Below are 17,877 nucleotides of genomic sequence, written 5' to 3'. Positions count from 1 at the left end.
AACCATAGACGTCAGAACGTCCTTTAACAAACTCGTGCCAAACCGCGTTATTTCACAGTACTTAACAGAACTTCTTTCCATTAGCATCTGATGTCGTGGAAATCTTTACGAGGTGAAAATTTTGATTTTGTTTTAATCGGTTCGCTCAAAATATAATCCAAATTATTTACCATTTTAGGCTTTGTTTTCATAGCACAGGGAAATTCAATGATATTTTGTTCAGACTGTCATTTGACTGACAGGCGGCAAGTTATGCAAAACCACCGCCATGTGGGCCAAACGACACAAATGACATCAGATTTGAGGAAGCTTGGGGGGTGAGATAATGTTCACCCGTCTCTGAGGGACTTTATTTTAAGCATGTGTAATTACCAGAAGACAGTGTAACAGGCATGCGTCCAAATCAAAAGCAGCAATTGAACTGTCAACATCTATGAGAGCAATTGAACCCATCGGTGACATCCCATGACATTCGAAAAGGGTAAGACAGAGACCACAGGAGCTTCCATCCACTTCCGCCTCTCCTGTGCCGAGTGTGAGCTGGGCCGCCGCCCTCTGCTCTGAAACGCTGGCTGGGCGCGGCTTGGACCGGCGCTCACTTACCGCTACCGGGCCGAGCGGTGGAGCAGGCGCACATGGCCAGCAGCAGGACGGCAACGGCCAACCTCATCTCGCTGCGTGGGGCGCTACGTCGTCTGGCAGAGCTGGCGATCCCCGCAGGCGTGCGCCGCGGCCACGCCACGCCGTTATATGCCCCGCTCCGTCCCCGCTCGTCACGCCGTCGTCGCCAGGCGTCACGCGGCGTCACGCGGCGTCACGCGGCGTCAAGCGGCGTCGCCGGACGGCAAGCCGACAGACGCAGCAACATGTTTTCGTCGTGCACAGCCGGTGACGGGGGAGGGAGGGGGAGGGGCGCGAAAATCGGTGTCACTTTGACGCCCTGTTTTCGTCGCCTTGCCAACTTTTGTCAAACGGCAGCGCACGAAGTTTAAATTGAATAAATGAAAACGGAGCGCAACGAGTTCAGAATTGGCACAGGCTTCTCAAAACCGGCAAATGAAGCATTGTGTGGAAGACGTGCTCGGCTGTCTTCCCACACAGTCGGTAATGGAAGGACTGGTTTATGATGCAAGGCATGATCCATTGTTTAATCTTGTCGGGGCATGCAGCATGACGTTGAGTTGCCTTGCTGCGTGCATGTAGGTGCGCCTGGTAAAACGTATGCAAAGAACTCAGTGAGGCGCAAAGTTAAGGATGTTTCTGTGCAATGTTGCGCATTGGATTGGAAAACCTGGAGTTTGATTTCCACGACAGGAGCCTTTCAATGGTACTCACCAGGGGCTCCCTCGTGTTAATCACCTGCCACCCCACGTCCTTGCTCGGCGATGGAGATTATACATCCTGCTCAGACATCGGCCCCAAATCAGCCACCGCAAGCTCTGGCAACTGCACTTTTGCAAGATTCATGCACGCTAATGCAGGCCCACACTCAAAGCCTATGTCATCTGTCTGCTCCAGAATTGGCTCAATCTGCCACTGGTCTTCGCTCAACTCAAGAGCCTTTTCAAGCAGCCTCGCGTGAGGCCAGGGCGTAGAAATCGCCCCGCCGTTTGACGCGCTTTACTCCGCGTGGGTTGAGTACCTCCGATCATCATCTACGTACAGTTTCGCATGGCCCGAACTAAACCGGTTCCAAATGGCCGGTCTTACGGGCGAACCATAGCGCAAGTGTCTCAAAAAGCCCCCCCCCCCGTTCATTGTCAAGCTGATTATCTTTGCCTTTCGTGACGTAGCAAACTGGAAAAATCTTCCTCTCACCTAGCAGCGTAACCGTGCTTGGAATCGGAGTTGGCTTCGACAACCTCAATGTGCCACACTCGTTGTATTCACACGGCTGATCACAGCTTGTTTCATACTGAGTATGACCGCGGCACACAGGATAGTGGACACAAGAAACGTGGTGTTCGCGGTCAACCAAGTTCGCGGATTTATTTATTGATTTGCACGTGCAACATCCTCCTTGTTATTCTCGCATACCAAAGCCGTGGAAGTTTTGGTTATTTTCATGTTATTAGATGTGTTTTTTGCATGTAGGAAACCGGAAGCGAGCTAGGAATATTTCCAGAAAATACCGGCCGATGTTTGCATTGTGTGCACGTAATGGGTTGTGAATGGAGTAGGGCGCATGACCTTGAGGGAGAGTTAGGGAGCCACATCGCAGGTGTTCACGCTCGTATCTAGACATCCTGTGCTTAAAACAGCAATGCAACCGATGAAATGCATCGGATCTGTCGTAAATCATTGCGGTTGTACACGTGAGTGGCTTACCGGATTCCGCCACATACCGTGCATAGCCTTCGTTGGGAACGATTGGACGTCCGCGACGAAAAGTCAACACACACTTTTGCATCTCTAGGTATGGTTGATCTTGCTGCTGCTGGTCGCAGGTGGATACTACGAAACGCGTGGCGTTCCAGCTCAGCGCTTTGCAGAACTGCTTGACCCCAGTGCTCTGCAAAACTGCGTAGCCTGCGGGCGCCGCCCGAGCTATTTTAATTACCTTGTCACTTGAGCAATGTGATGCATTCTGGCCACCGTCTATTGCCCCCATTTCGCTTTGAGAAGTGTTTGGAGGAACACTATCCAGGGCGGAGGAATATGGGCGGCTATGGGCGACGAAAACCGCGCAAAACCTCACATCAAGAAACCGACGCAGGTGCCCCTTCGTACGAACAATCACGGGACCTTATCGATGGCTGGTTGAGGGGCGCAGGTAGGAGTGAAATATTCGCCTGATCATACAAAAATCACTATGGCCTGTATGCAGCGATGACGCAAGGGATAGATTAACAACCCCCGCAAACTCAGCCCCTCTTGTACGCGGAAGCCGGTACGGTTTCGCAGTTGCACTCTTAGATCCCTCAGGTCTCGTTTTTGATGTCATGTACAGCCCATCAACTTGGCATGTTCTCAAAGAATGTTGGCACCCTAACTGACCCAGGAGATGTTCCAGGCGTGATTTGTAGGATTTATGTGAAGACATATCGCGAGGTTTTCGGAAACATGTACCAGCTGGCTATTGTGTGAGCTATGGGGCTTCAAGGATGAGTCAAGTGCAATGGTTATTTGCGCGTATTGCATGAATTTACTTCGTCCTTCTGAAATCCGACGTCTCAACAAAATAGCATTGCGCGCCATCAAGTATATCATGAATAACTCCCTACTATGTCCGGTATAGATTGGATCACCATAAGCCAATGGAAATAACACGTCTTAAATTTATCAGCTGTGCCTGCTGTGACGTGTGTGACGTTCATGGAATGAAAACCCTAGTTCCCAGCATTGTGGCGGGACGATGTTACCTGAAGAGAGGTTGGCACCGAGGGGATTAGGTAGTCGTGCGTCGCTGGGCGCCGGCCGGCGCACGATGCTGTGCGGCCCGGTGGGTGGAGGCTCTGTTCAGTCGACGTTCCGGAGCTGACGGCTCTGTTTTGTTTTGAGTTTTGAGGCCACCTGGGTGGGTGTAGTCGTGATGATCTAATTCAAGCAGCTGGTGAGCATTTCCGTTGAGTGCCGGAGCCCGCAGAGCCAAGGTCCGTCCGGCTATCGACGTGCCTTCACAACACGCGCAGGGGGGGGGGGGGGGGGGTCTATGATGAATAAACACTGGTTACGCTTGAAATCAGCCTATATAGCTGTAACCTAATCTCCGGTGATATTTTCGATGCTGAACACAAAATATTGCGAAGGGGGATAAGGACGGTGATGGGGTAAGATCAATTGAAAGGTGTTGAGGCATCTGATGACTCGGATTACAATCTAGGCACTTCGAATACACTGTTTATTGGTAACAGGCAGCTAAGACATCCAAGCAGAGTCAGGATGTTAAAGCGACGTAGATTCAAGTTACAGGGGTGGTGCCAAATGCAAAATATACGAGGTGAGCTGAATCTGTGATTTCTTGGCATGTGAATGGCGCACCAGACACACGTTTTCCGAACCAGCTTCCTCAATCACACCCGTCGATCTAGGGTATCGATCATCGTCATCAATCATCGACGTCATCAATCTAGGGTATTGCTAAGGGTGGGTGCGACTAAAGCGATATGTAACAAGCAAGCAAGCACTACGATTTGCATCATGACGGCTCTCGATATAAAATGTCTGTGTTTTCTGGCTTTTCAAAATGCTGCATTTGCCATCGCGTAAGGCGTACCTACATTAATGCAGTTGGGCTGCATTCGAAACAATGAAATGCGAAAGAACCACGTGAGTTTAAGGCCAAATTGACAAGAAACAAAAATGAGCAAATGGTCTGTCATTTTGTCCTTGTGGTGATGACGTTGTTCGAAATATAAGTGTAACTCAAAAGCTTAACAAAAACACTTCGGACATTTCGGTGCATGTTTCGTCTGTTAGAATCACTCGAGTCGATTCGGAGACCACAGAATGACACTGGGGAGGGGGGAGGGAGGAGGAAAGCAAACCGGCTTCACCTCGCGAGAGTTTAAAACGAAAATCACCGCAAAGTTACGAAGCTAACACTCTCCCTCCTCTCCGTCGACAGAAAGCGCTGAACGTGAGCGACCCGGGCATGCGGGAGGCACTCATCACGGCCATGAAGAGTGGCCATGTGCCCCCGGTCCAGTGGCGGATCGACGCCATCAAGGAGCGGTACGAGCAGTGCTTGGACCAGCCCGAACTACCGCCCGGGGATGCAGGTAGGTCAAGCGACCCTGGGCGCACGCACACGCAAGCTTCACATGCGTTGTCGCTTTGATTTGTACGGAAAGAGCATTCTGATCAGATAAATGAAACTTTGATACTAATATGTAGCCACTGATAAAAAACACTTCAAAAATTATATATATATATATATATATATATATATATATATATATGACTCCCGATAAGACTCCTGTCACTACAGTCTCCAAGCTAGTTTTTTCTCGTACAAGGTTATGTTGGAAATTTACGTAAGTGTACGTACCCAAAGGCGACGGGGGCATCTGTACCTACTGGCTGGGATGTGCCAAGAATGCATTAAAATCACATTGAACGGAAATTGCCAAATGCAGTGTTAACGCAACACTTGTCAGCAGCATCGTCCTGAGATAGATCGCACCGTAGTGTAAAACACAGTGTCACTACACATGTAGCGATCTTGCGAGTTTTCAGTGACTCATGCTTGTTCATATCGATGCGCGGTGACAGGCACATGCTATAACTGTTTTCCTCATGTATGTCTACCATAATCCAGAGTGGGCATCGGCTCATTTGCGTTACTTTATGGTATTTCGCTTTCATACATTCCAGTGGAAATAACAAACAAAACACGTAGCAAACGGATTTCGAAAAGTGGATGGATAACGTCTGTATTGCAGACGTGACAGAGACATGTAAAATACTAAAGCATGCAACACATTTCGTAAAGCATGCAACGATAAGCCGTGGCCCCACCTCGTTCTCGGCCGGGTCGCGGACGTGCACGCCAGATACTAGGATCCAGAGAAAATCGTGCAATGTTTTGCCAGGTTCGTTGACGTTGCATTCACCCACCAAGGGTCTGACCGGGACTTTCATTTGATTTATTTTGGGCAAAACAAGAGGTGGGCTTACCTGATGCCTACAGGTTACGAACTTTGCTGGCATATGCATACTAACTGTCTGTCCCAAACAAAATGAACCATTGTGTAAACTATGTCACGGTCTTAGATCTCAGGCCCAAGGTGGGCATCAGGTGCGAGCAGTTTATGGTGTAAGACACGGCCGCTGCCAGACTAAGGTACAGTGCTCGAGTGCTTGGTGCACCTTGAATTGTAAGATAAGACATTTGCAAGTTAAATAGGACATGCTGCTGTCATGCCGCTGACGGTGCATGCAACATTGTCGACGGTGTATGCATTCAAAATGTAATTACAAGACGCTGGCAAACGCTTCCTGGAGCAAGGCGACGGGGCCGGCGATGTCTGGAGGCGTCGCACCGCGGGCCGAGCCTGCGCATTACGTCAGGGACCAGAGCCATCATTACAATATTACCCAGATCGCAGCGAAATGGTCTCAGGAGCTCAATACACCTCCATTTCAGGAGCAGCGTCAGTAACAGAAAAAAGCTCAGTGGAGTGCAAAATTGTATGGTGCCATTTTCACAAACAAATACATTGTTTTCATTGCAATGTCAATAAAACGTTAACACCGAACAGCACGTGTATGTTGGATCCACCCTGTGGCCTGTGCAAGATTTCGTAATTAGGGGCAGGGCACAGCTTAAAAATGTCCTTGGAGACCCAATTTACGAGCAATATTTATTTCATGACGTAACATAACGTCACATGCGCTTGATTCATGTGTTTCAGCGTGCCCACCTTTAATGTTATATTTTCAAGAGACACTTCTAGAGAGACGCTGCGAGAGAGAGAGAGAGAGAGAGAGAGAGAGAGAGAGAGAGAGAGAGAGAGAGAGAGAGAGAGAGAGAGAGAGAGAGAGAGAGAGAGAGAGAGAGAGAGGAGAGAGAGAGAGAGAGGAGAGAGAGAGAGAGAGAGAGAGAGAGAGAGAGAGAGAGAGAGAGAGAGAGAGAGAGAGAGAGAGAGAGAGAGAGAGAGAGAGGAGAGAGAGAGAGAGAGAGAGAGAGAGAGAGAGAGAGAGAGAGAGGAGAGAGAGAGAGAGAGAGAGAGAGAGAGAGAGAAGAGAGAGAGAAGAGAGAGAGAGAGGAGAGAGAGAGAGAGAAGAGAGAGAGAGAGAGAGAAGAGAGAGAGAGAAGAGAGAGAGAGAGAGAGAGAGAGAGAGCTCAGATAAACATGTGGCCTGTGGCTCACATATCTTGCGTCGGATCGGTTCCTTACTGCAGGCGTCTATGTGGGAGGAGGTCACAAATTCAGCCTTACATGAGACAGCTCACGCCGATCCCAGGACATAACGGCAGAGTTAGCCGCTCCGAGTCTCTGATTTAGCCCGGTGTGCGCGAAATCGGGGCGGCTCACTCCCGACGTGCTGTGGTTTCCAACGGTTGGTGGTCGTCATAACGGTGCCTGTCGGCGAGCTACGACGGTACGTGTGGCCCAACCAGGTCAGGGAGGACGGTCACAGCGGGCAGATGCCGCACGTGCTGACCTTCTGCAGAGCGAGCCAGGCTGGACGGAGGCATCCGAGCACCAGGCTCGGTAAATGTCAGCTGCCACGTGCGAAAGCTAGTGGTAACCTTGTCCGTTGTGTAACGTCTGTGTGGTTGCAGATTCTTCTGCTGAGCTGCGCACCGAGCGCGTGCGCGTGTGCGTGTGCGTGTGCGTGTGCGTGTGTGTATGTGTTTTATTATACCTGAAAAAGATTCAGACGATGCCTAAATTCTTAGGAGGGAGCTTTGCATGGTATCTCTTAGTCAGCAATATCCTGGCTTCCGTTATACATGACTTTTGGCAAGCTATATCTATGTCATTTTTTCGGCAATCGGACTTTAAATGTTGCCATGCTAATGACGTAAGTTATTTGTAGGTGGTGGAATGATAATAATATATATGGCGAATGCTCTCGAGATACACAGAAAGGCTCTTACGAGTCAGGCATTCACGCGGCTTCAGAGCTCTGTGAACCAGCCTTGCGATCAGTAAGACTAGCCCAACTCCGCCTAGTGTCACCCCAGTGCTGTCCAATAGCGCCCCAACATGTCCATCCAATAATGACCCAAGGCCCTTAAGTGACCATTAGTGGTTCATTCGCCAAACGATGCAATGAAGACCATTAGAAGGCACTTGCAGGCTTGGAACAAAGTGGTCTTTACTCCATTTGGGGATTCCAATCAGAACGCTGCTCTATCCAACGACCACCTCAGTGCAGACGGAACTACATCTATCTGTACATCCCGCCTTCACACTGACCCCATCTGTGACTTCGACGTGAACGTGACCTAACCTACGTGTGCACGCTACTGTCTTCCAATCAGTACATCCATCCATCCGTCTAAATGGGTGCTTTATTGATCATCACCAACGCGGAGCCAGTAAGCCAGCCGCACAGAACTTCGTCGCCTCTTTAGAACTCAAACGAATACTGATGGTCTTCTGCACCGACCAACATCGTCAAAGCACCCCAAGCAGTGGACTTCAGCACCAGGAGGACGCGCGTGCGTCTGTCATGTGCTGCGCCCAGCACGATGTGCACCAATCGGAGGCGTGAGCCTGACAGTTGTCATCGAGAGAGATGACTGCCGGATGGGCTGTGCGGTTCAGAGATCTCAGCCGAGCTTATCCGGAGCCGGGGATGGCCGAGAGCGGGGCCTGTGGTCCGACGAGACGCGACCGCGCTCATCGAGTCGTCGCACGGGTCGTTAAGCTCGCCTGAAGACGTCCAGGAATTTCCGGGCCGGAGCTGCGCCCGGCCGAGTCGCTGCGCAGATTGGAACTCCGGCCAGCATCCGCCCGCCGAGAGTGCCGCCGGGCGACCGGCTGGCCGCGCCGGACCCTCCTGCAACTGGCCGCCGTCCAGCCGCCAGGTGGCAGCACGAGCCTCACGCGAAGCGCGGGGCACACCCCCGGGAAATCTGTGGGCGCGGACCAGCATCCCCCTCGTCGCGCTTCTCCGGCCGCGCTGCACGTGCCAGAGTGGAATTACGCTATCGGGAACGCCGGACATGACGGTCGTGTGCAGACCATGCTAGGCGGGCCGCCATGTCGTCGCTGGTGACGATGATTGGGTGTCGCGGCCGGCTGCCGAGATGGTCACGGACGCGCGCCGCCCCAGCCATTACCGACGGCGCCGCGTCGACCAAGCACGTGCGGTCGGCGCCTGCAGGCGATGTTCCAAGAAGCGAGACGCGATGTCGCATCTCGCGAGCAGCTAGCACAAGTGTTGTCGCGGACAGCGGAGGAGAGACTCAACTCAACAAACATGCAGGTGGTCAAGCTGTTCATCTGATGGCGTGGCGACGAGACTTGTTTGACTCCTCACCAAAGGCGATCGGTGTTCTAAGCACTGGTCGAGATGGTGTGCTGTGCACCAGTGTGTACCGTCGTATTATGAACGGCGTGGAAGGCACTGTTAATGTTTCGACATTTAGCGCCCAAAAACCCGATAATCATCGTATGTTTCCGACGAAGATCTAACGGCTTGAGTGACCGAGTTCGATGGCTTTCGTTGCAAGCATTGATGAAATGGTGGCCCTCATACAATGGGGATGAGTTTAAGAGCTAAAGTGCTGCAAGCTCTCGCCTCGAAGAGCTGCTCGTTGATGTACATATTTGCATATTTTTCCTCATGTATGCATGCAATTTATAAATATATGTATATATATATATATACATATTAATATTTATACATACACTAAAGACCACCTGTACATTGTGAAAGAGAGCCATTTGATTTCGGGGCATGCGTGGCAACTCAAGTCGCCCTTTCAAAGCGAGCCTCACAACTGGACGCAGTTCGCTAACTGTGCTACCGATCGTCGCACACTGTCGTGTTGACCTCAGTGTCCCGTCTTTCAATTCCGCGTAACCGGGGCAGCCCTCGGCGGCTCACCACGACGCTCCGTCGCCCCGGTGCCGTTACGCAAGCCCGCCGACTCCGTTTGTCGGTGTGCCCCGGTGCATGGTCGTCGCCGGCTCGTCCAGCTTGGCGATGGCACGGTGCTGATTGGCTCGCGCGTTGTCCCGACGCTCTTCGGCAGAGCCACGAGCTCGTCTAGACGGTGATGGATGTCGGCGGGCGAGTTATGAACTGGGGCCGCGGAGGAGGACGCCTGAGAACTGCGACAGATGCGGGGCCTGGTACCCGCCCGCTAGGGGGCGTCGTCCGAAGCCGTCCGTGCTGACCGCGCGCCATGTCCCTTGAATGGACCTTCGGCGCGTCGTCCGAAGCCGTCCGTGCTGACCGCGCGGCTCGTCCTTTGGATGGAGCGGATTGACGCCAGCGGATGTGGAACTCACTCAGACTTTGGATGTGTAGGCCCTGCTGGTTGTTGCGGAGGGCGACGGCTCAGAATAGACGCGAACTGCTGAATCTTTGTATTAAATAACTTATATTTTGCTACGATCGATGCCTATAACATTTGCATCGGCTATCAAGCTCCACTTGGAAGTGCCGGAATCAGCACCAAAAAGGCTGCGAACAAGGGTCAGCGTACGCAGTTAACCGTCTTGGTGGGCACATGCCACTCAGTCCGCAAGCAGCTCGAGGTAGCTGGCGTGAGTGAATGGCATGAGACACTTACTTGATATGAACAAGATGTCTTCAAAATATAGCGATACAAGCCTGGTATACAAGTCGTCAGGTTCCGGTTCTGAGGCATTACGAGTTCTCAAGTTGTGTACAACCGACCTTCAATATGCCGGGAGGTGCTGGTCATATGGGCATCAAGCAAACACGGTGTATATATATATATATATATATATATATATACACCGTGTTTGCTTGATGCCCATATGACCAGCACCTCCCGGCATATTGAAGGTCGGTATATATATATATATATATATATATATATATATATATATATATATATATATAGTCTGGACGCTTCATGAGTGAAACCCAGTGATACAGTTTTCGCGAGTGAATACGGTCAAGCAAAAAGTACTATTACAAAAGTAAAGCCCCTGAGGGGCAGGAAATGTGCGCAAATCTGTTAACACTGTGCCAGTAAGCATGTGTCGAAATAAACAATCATTCAGACTCTCACATACCAACACCCGATGGATGGTGCTATGTAAAGGGCCCTAAGACACATGAAAGGCAAAGCCCCAAAAATTCGATTGGTCTTTAGTTTTAAGAGAAGTACGTAGATTTTCCTAACACTAAGAAAAACTACGCACATCAAACCCTAAATGCAGCATCAATGGACGCTGACGCCATACAATCTTTAGACAAGGGGCCGAACTTTCACCACCGCAGCCCATAAATCGGAGCTACACAGCAGAAGGAAAACGGCATCGGCATCGGCATAGCTTCCGGTGGAGACACCAGAGACAAAGCAATCACAGCAGATACTTTCACCTAACATCACAGGCTCCTACGAGCAACCTGACACAAAGCTGCAGAAAAGTATACTTATTGCCCCAGTGATATCTCCGGCTTACCGAGCAACGAAACCACCAGCTCATAGAGATACCATGCATACTAAACTTAAAAGAAGGCTGATGTAGACATGCAGACACCAAATCAAACAGAATCAAATAACCTAAAACTTGACTCAAACAAAATCAAATAACCAAAAAAGCTCAACCAAAATAGAAAAACCAATAATTTGAATGTGATGGAATAATGAGTTCGTTTGGAACAAACGATGAAATGCGAAGCTTGCGCAGATTTAAAACATTTTTATCTTAAATGCGCGCTATGTTTTTACATTATCTTTCGCCTAATCTTGTACACTCGGGGTCATGAGCACTGCATCGAAATGTCGAACAAAGACAATAGTCCGAACAATTATTCCACCCATGTTGCTAACATCTGGTCTCAATCCTTTCGTAAAACTAAAGCTTCAAATGATGGGCTCAAAGATCCAGACAATATTTTCCCACTTTCGATTTCGTCCCAATCGACGCGGCACCGCAGTGTGAGCTGGTGCCATTAGTCACACTTATCAAGCTTCCAGATCTTCATCTCTTCTCGCCTGGTAGTCAAAAAGAGCTCGCTGTATTACGGCGTTAAAGCACTGGTATCATTAGTCGTCCTTGCCGCCTCGTAAGCACTCCTAACGTTAACACAGCGCTCAGACGCAATTGCCTTCGCATTAGCTAGGTGTTCCATCTGTGTCCTTTGCCCGAGCCGGCCCACGCTGAGTGACCCCGGCTCTTTGGGTCGGATTGGGTGTTTTCGTGGTGACCATCATCTAATTAGGTGCAGCCCGTCGCGTACTTTGATTGCTGGTCCGCCTTTCCCGCCGTGCTGTTGTAAACAGGTGGGTATGCCCGCCCCTGAGCATACTACGCACCTGGCCGCCGCGAGCCGAGCCTGCACGAGGCCGCTTTCTCGCGCTCGGCCGGCGGCTGCACCCAGGCGGCGCCGGCAGGCTAACGGCCCCGTCCGATTGAGAAGGCGACGGCAGCCGGCAGCAATATATCGCGCAAACGGCCGCCGGATTTACCGTGGTATCGACGGCGGCTCATCGGACGTCTGCCAAGTTTTACCGTTTCTATCACCGGGCGGCGCTGAGCAGACGCCCACGAGCGCGGCGCGACGCGTGGCCGCGCTCTCCGCTGCAGCGGAGTTTGACGTGCATTGCGCACGAGGTCAGCGGTTCTGAAGGGCTGATGGTGGTCTCTGACACTCCAAAGTGGCTAAGTCGGCACGCATAGTATCAAGGAGTCGGAGGAGCGGCACGCTGGCTCAGGTGCCAGGTAAAAGTTGATTTATTCCCAGCCGGTGTGGTCTGCTCCAGGTGTTTCGTGAAAACCGCCTTTAATAAAAGTTGACAGGAGTTATCCGTGGGATGGTAAATTGGTTTCAAAGTAACAATTCAACGTTATTGGCCCCCGGAGGTGCGGGCAGACTTTCGTAGGAGTCATTCTCGGTGAAGCAAATGCTGGCGAACACTGCATCGGTAAAATATGAAGTTCAATTCAAGGCACGGCTAGCTGGCAGTGCTGCTGTGCCCTGACCAACAAAGGGCTTTGTGCATAGCATCTGTCAAATTAAAATGACATCATAACAAAAATTCATGACGCTATATGAGTCGCACTTTTGCATTGCAAGCACGGTTCCTTATTAGGGAAGTATCATGACAGAGCACATGATAGTTCGGCTTTCCGAAGTGCCTGTTAGGATTCTCACATTGTCTGAAACTCCGGAAGCCTAACATCAGATAAATGGAATGCATGTTTTATGAGGGCGCAAATGTCAGAATGGCTTAGAAAGGTCCAACACGAAATACGCTTTCTCAAGCAGAATATTTTTAGCTACTGTGGTGTCTTCCACTAAGTGGCATGGGGTCCACACAGTTCCACGCGTTCCATACGTCATGGCCATACGTTCTATGGAATTGCTTAAAGGAATTCGCAACATTATGAAACAGTGGCACACCCGAGGGAGGTTGGGGGAAAGGGGAAGGGGGCTGCGGCATTGATCTCGTGAGGTCGGAGGTCCCCAAGCAAAGCGAAGAATGTTCCTTAGCTAATAAAGTATTTCCGGACTGCACCGCATCCCAGGTTTCTGGAGATGACAGCATCGTTTTATGTTGCAAACGAGGCTACTGGCTGCTGAGAACGGGAAGGTCACCCTTAGAACAGAAGGCTTCAGACATGATCTCAGCCTTCGTGAAATATTGGACACAACGCTGTGATTAACGAACTTCGTTCCAAGGTGTTTCCCACGCTTTTTCCAGAAGTCCTAAGGTAGTACTTGAAATGAACGAAAGGCGCAATTTTTAGCGTGCTTGGAAAACGGCAAGTCTGACAAATTTTTAGCCATAATCGATTTGATGAACCTAGGAAAAGCATTAATACGTTCCACCAAAGGTGAAGAAATCTCTGACATAGCTCAACGAGATATTCAAGAAACAGCTCACTGCATGACTCACTGCTCACTCATATAAACTGTGGTGTCATCCATCACGAGACAGTTGTGCAGTCAACATTCATGGGTGCGACCACCACAGCAATCGATTACGGTTTTCATTTTTCCGACGCGACAGTCGGATCCTGCGGCATCAGCGTCCTTACTCGTAACCCCCGAGCGGCTGATGGCGAAATACGGCAGGTGGTGCCGGGACGAAGTCAGGAAACATGCATTAGCAGTCAAGGGGCAACAAACGCACGTGGGACATGATTTTGTTGCACAAATTAAAACACACGGCTCAGTGTTATATAAACATACGAACGAAGTTATCAATAAGCTCGTTCAGAGTTTCATTGCCTCCAGTTTCACGAAAATACTTCAGAAATCTCGGTCACGTGTTTCATTTTCACCAGGTGGAGTGTTGCCATCCGCTTAACACAATTTTATGAACCGTCTGGCTCAATTTTCTGACCCAAGAACGTTGTCAGCTTGTGCATCCGTACCGCTTCCCGGTATAAAGTTTCTAAATTGCACCGGCTTCCTGTATCCCGTTTGGAGTTGGGAAATTGCATTACAATTTTCAACGTTCGCTATAGGAACAGGCAGTGGTTAAACGACGCTATCAGACAAGCGCCGGCTATTTTGACAAAACACAACTTTTCAACCTCGCTTAAGCTTTCACATACCGAGCTCAAACTGTTCATGACGTGCTATTGTTTGTATTGTACACATGATAAGCTATTGTGCTCTCACGACCATAAGTATGGCTTAAAACGTCAATGTTTTACCTGTAACGGATGTGTGCTTAAATTAAACCTTTCACGTTTGAAGATCTTAAAGCAAGCATCAGATATGATGAACAAGCTCACCTATAACCAGTATACTTTTAGGCTGATAAGGCTGCTTTGGGCAACACAATTATCTAGTGAATATGATCCTCAATGCGTCATGGCTTGATTACGTCATCGTACCTTGCACAACATTGATTGAGAGCCAATTGACGGCCGTTATCTCTGTAAATGGCGCTCTCGAACGCCAGACATAAACACCTCGATAATCATATCTTTTGGCCTTGATCGCTGCATGGATTATGGAATTCCAGGATTTAAATGACGTTACTATGACGTCATGAATGCCTAGGCGACTGAAATATTGTCCTCGACGCACATATTTTCCCGTTTCGCGGGCGCATAACTCAGAAACTTGAGTGTCTTAAGTTTTGAGGGCAGGATTGTGAACAGTACCGAAAAATCTTCAAGATGGCTATTTCAGCTCAAAACCCCACATAAGTGTAGAACACTCCCCTTAATAACGTCTTGGTGTTTGAAAGTTTGATGATGATCATCAGCACCCCGGGTATATTGAGGGCCGGTTATTGTCATAATGATAGCTACCAGTTCATCATTATTTGTCATCAGCTGTCCGTCCCGACATCTCATCTGGATGGAACGCCTGCTCTCTGACCCACCCACCAGTGCCGGGCGGGTTCGAGTACCTTAAGGCGCTTGCTGTTCGGCCTTGACCGGTATGACCTGCGGCCGGTGGCAGCGGCCGCGCTAACAGCCAGGTGACGTTATGAAGCTGGACAGCCCACGCCGAATATTGCAGTACGTGAAACTTTCGCCACCAAACCCTACCGTTGACCTGGAATTTCACGATCGCATGGTAGGGGTTAGGGCACGCACAACAAGTACTGCTTAGAGTGAGCTCTGATCCCATAAATCCATCCATTCGAAAAGGTTTTTTTTCTTTCATCTATTAAGTCACCTCCATTTTACGTTTTCGGTTCAAAACTTATCATGATCACGAGCTCCTCCATCTCAACACTTACTTCTCTGTTTAATTTTCCCGACGCCTGCATTTTACAAGAGCGCTTGTACTTATATCATTAAGGAGAGATTTCGTCGGGCATTGGAAACAATCAGTATTCTCAATCAGATCGGACCCGATTAAAGACGCTCAATCCCTGCGGCTTGCTCTGGAAGCCTGACAGAATAAGGGAAGTAATTTGGAAGAAAAAGCATAACACGCCCAGCCAGTCCGTTCATAATACAGGTCCGTCAAAATGACAATGACCGATACTGGCCTAGCTTTACCAGCTTTTAACCGCTGAAGCGCTGCCTTCTTTTATTAGGCCGCTATCTTCAGCGGCTGCGACACATTTTGTGCGGATTACAGCAGGCTTCTCGCATACTGAGCTCGCTTGTCAGCAGCGGACGCGCCGCCCCGCCGGGTGCGCTGCTCGGTGATCACCACCGGCGATGGCTCATTCAGCTCGATTGATGCGTTCTTCCACCGCTCGTAGTGCGGCGGGACGAGTGGCGAGGCCGGAGGCTCGCGGCAGATCACAGCCGAGTGGGGGCGGGCCGCGGCGGCGCGCCGGCGTCCTTCATCAACACACGATGGGGGTGACGTCATCAGCGCACGACCTTGCCGGGGCCCGGGGTCCGAGGTCGGGTCGGCTGCCGGCCGCCGCAGCAGTCGGAACGCTGATGCTAGAAAGACATCAGCAGGAAAGCCGGCTGGAAGGTGGCAGTTGATATTTGTGTTTTCAGAGAGGGTCGGCTGGATGGTCAGACAGTCTCATGAAACGCGATAGCCACCCTGCCCGTACACCAGCGCGAGAGAAGTCCCATGGTAACGGAATGGGAAATAAAAAGTTGAAATTTTGTTATCTCGTAGCGTGTCAGGCTGACAAGATTGGCCCAAGAGAAACGACGGCTCGTGTTTTTTTGTGACGGAATGCCGTCACGTTGCATCACGTACGGGGAAAAAAGACGTATAGTTTGACATATAGTTCGTCCATTTCAACTCTTAACCAAATAATAACGTCTTTCTCTCACACACTTTGGCATGAACATGCTCTAACGAGCCAATTTTCAATTTCCTTTTTGATAATTGCTTACTATAACACTGTTGCCTCTTACATACTGGTATGCTACATTTTGCATCATCCCCTGAAGGCTGATGCATAGCATGACATTGCCGATAAAAATGATATTCTTCTGGCTTAGGGGCCAATAGTGGACTTGCTGGCACTACTAGCGGTTATGCGTGTGAAAGAATGACCGTTTCCTTCCTGCATGAAAAGGACGTTTCCTGTTAGAGATAAGAGTGACCACTGAATGTCCATATGATTGCATGCCGGCAGAGCCTAACTGCTGATAGAAAAGCCCAAACCCGTGTTACACGTTGGGTTTTGCTCGTTTGAACGTTTTTTTTTTCAACGAAAGGAGAACACCCCCAGCGATTTCATTGAAGAACAAGGCTTTATGTTCTGTTGGATGACATATTTTGTGACTGTCTGTTAGGCAACACGTGTGCTATCTGATGACGTTGGATCCTTTCCAATTCAACAAGGGTGCTTTCAAAGTGCTTTCAACTGCTGCATAAAGTACTCGGTGACAAGTTATCTCATGAAAACCGCCAATGGAGTAAAGGAGCTGCAAATCTGGTAGCCTTCTTTTTTCGTCTCCCTCAAGACGTTGGATGGCAACCAAGCTTCCAACTTGAAACCCTGGTTGCCATCCGCGTCACATCTAGGATAAAATAGCCATTAAGAACGTGCTTGATGGTAAGGCTTTCTTATCACTGAATGTTTTCCAGTTTCAGCGGAGCATTTTCCAGGCATGAAATGCGGTCATGCGACGTGATGGGCTTAGACACGTAGCGTTGCAGGGGTGCTTCACATGTCATATTTTGAAATAAGGAAGGTCTCCGTACAGCATATAGTAAAGTTACGTTATTTTCGTTTTCCGGAAGATATCCTCTCAGCGAATGTCCCGGAGCACGCTGCCTTTTCAATCGAACTCTTTCGGTGGGCATTCACTAGTGACCGTCAGCTGAAGATGTCAGCGAGTTAGCGAGTCTCCGGCAACGTCCACGGCTAAAAGTTGTGAGGTCCGAGTAAACTTGGCCGAAGCTGACCGAAACGCGAGTCCATTTTGGAAGCAAGCCCCTAACTGTGTATTTGTATTAGATTCTGTCGTGTTGTGTACATCTTTTTGCCTCTTGCAGCTTGGGAACAAAGTTTCTGGCGCTTTGGTCAGAGTTTGCAAGTTTTTTACTCGTTTCACTGTTCGATAGATGACGCCGGTTTCCTCAAAAAACCCTTAAAGTTTTCGACGTGGCCTACCGCCACATGCCCAGCTAATGGCCTCTTTATGTATTGTCAGATTGGACTAGACTTCGTTGCCGCCTGTAGTTTTCCCAGCAGCACATGGGGCGAAGGTTGAAATGACAGTTGTCATTGTCCACAAAATATGCACTGTGCGCCCACTCTATGTGACATGTGTTTAACGCACTTGAATATCTGTATTCAGCCAATTGTTATTTTATTTTACGTTACGTACGCTATCAGTCTATTGTAATCATAGGAGGTATTGGGCCGTT

At 49.7% G+C, this 17,877-nt stretch overlaps 1 protein-coding gene across 1 annotated transcript in view; it reads left to right on the top strand.

Moving 5' to 3' along the window:
* Nucleotides 1-17,877, top strand: part of LOC119096559 (calcitonin receptor) — a 151,871-nt gene that overhangs the window by 61,626 nt on the left and 72,368 nt on the right. The window contains exon 3 of the mRNA XM_037219464.1: nucleotides 4,568-4,721. Coding sequence (XP_037075359.1) covers nucleotides 4,568-4,721 — 154 coding nt within the window. The remainder of the gene's footprint in view (nucleotides 1-4,567; nucleotides 4,722-17,877) is intronic.

The sequence above is a fragment of the Pollicipes pollicipes genome, unplaced genomic scaffold, assembly GCF_011947565.3.
Source record: "Pollicipes pollicipes isolate AB1234 unplaced genomic scaffold, Ppol_2.1 Scaffold_4295;HRSCAF=5057_pilon_pilon_pilon, whole genome shotgun sequence".
Taxonomy (NCBI): Eukaryota; Metazoa; Arthropoda; class Thecostraca; order Pollicipedomorpha; family Pollicipedidae; genus Pollicipes; species Pollicipes pollicipes.
The sequence above is the reverse complement of the archived record's forward strand: the minus strand, read 5'-3'. Positions and strand labels throughout refer to the sequence as shown.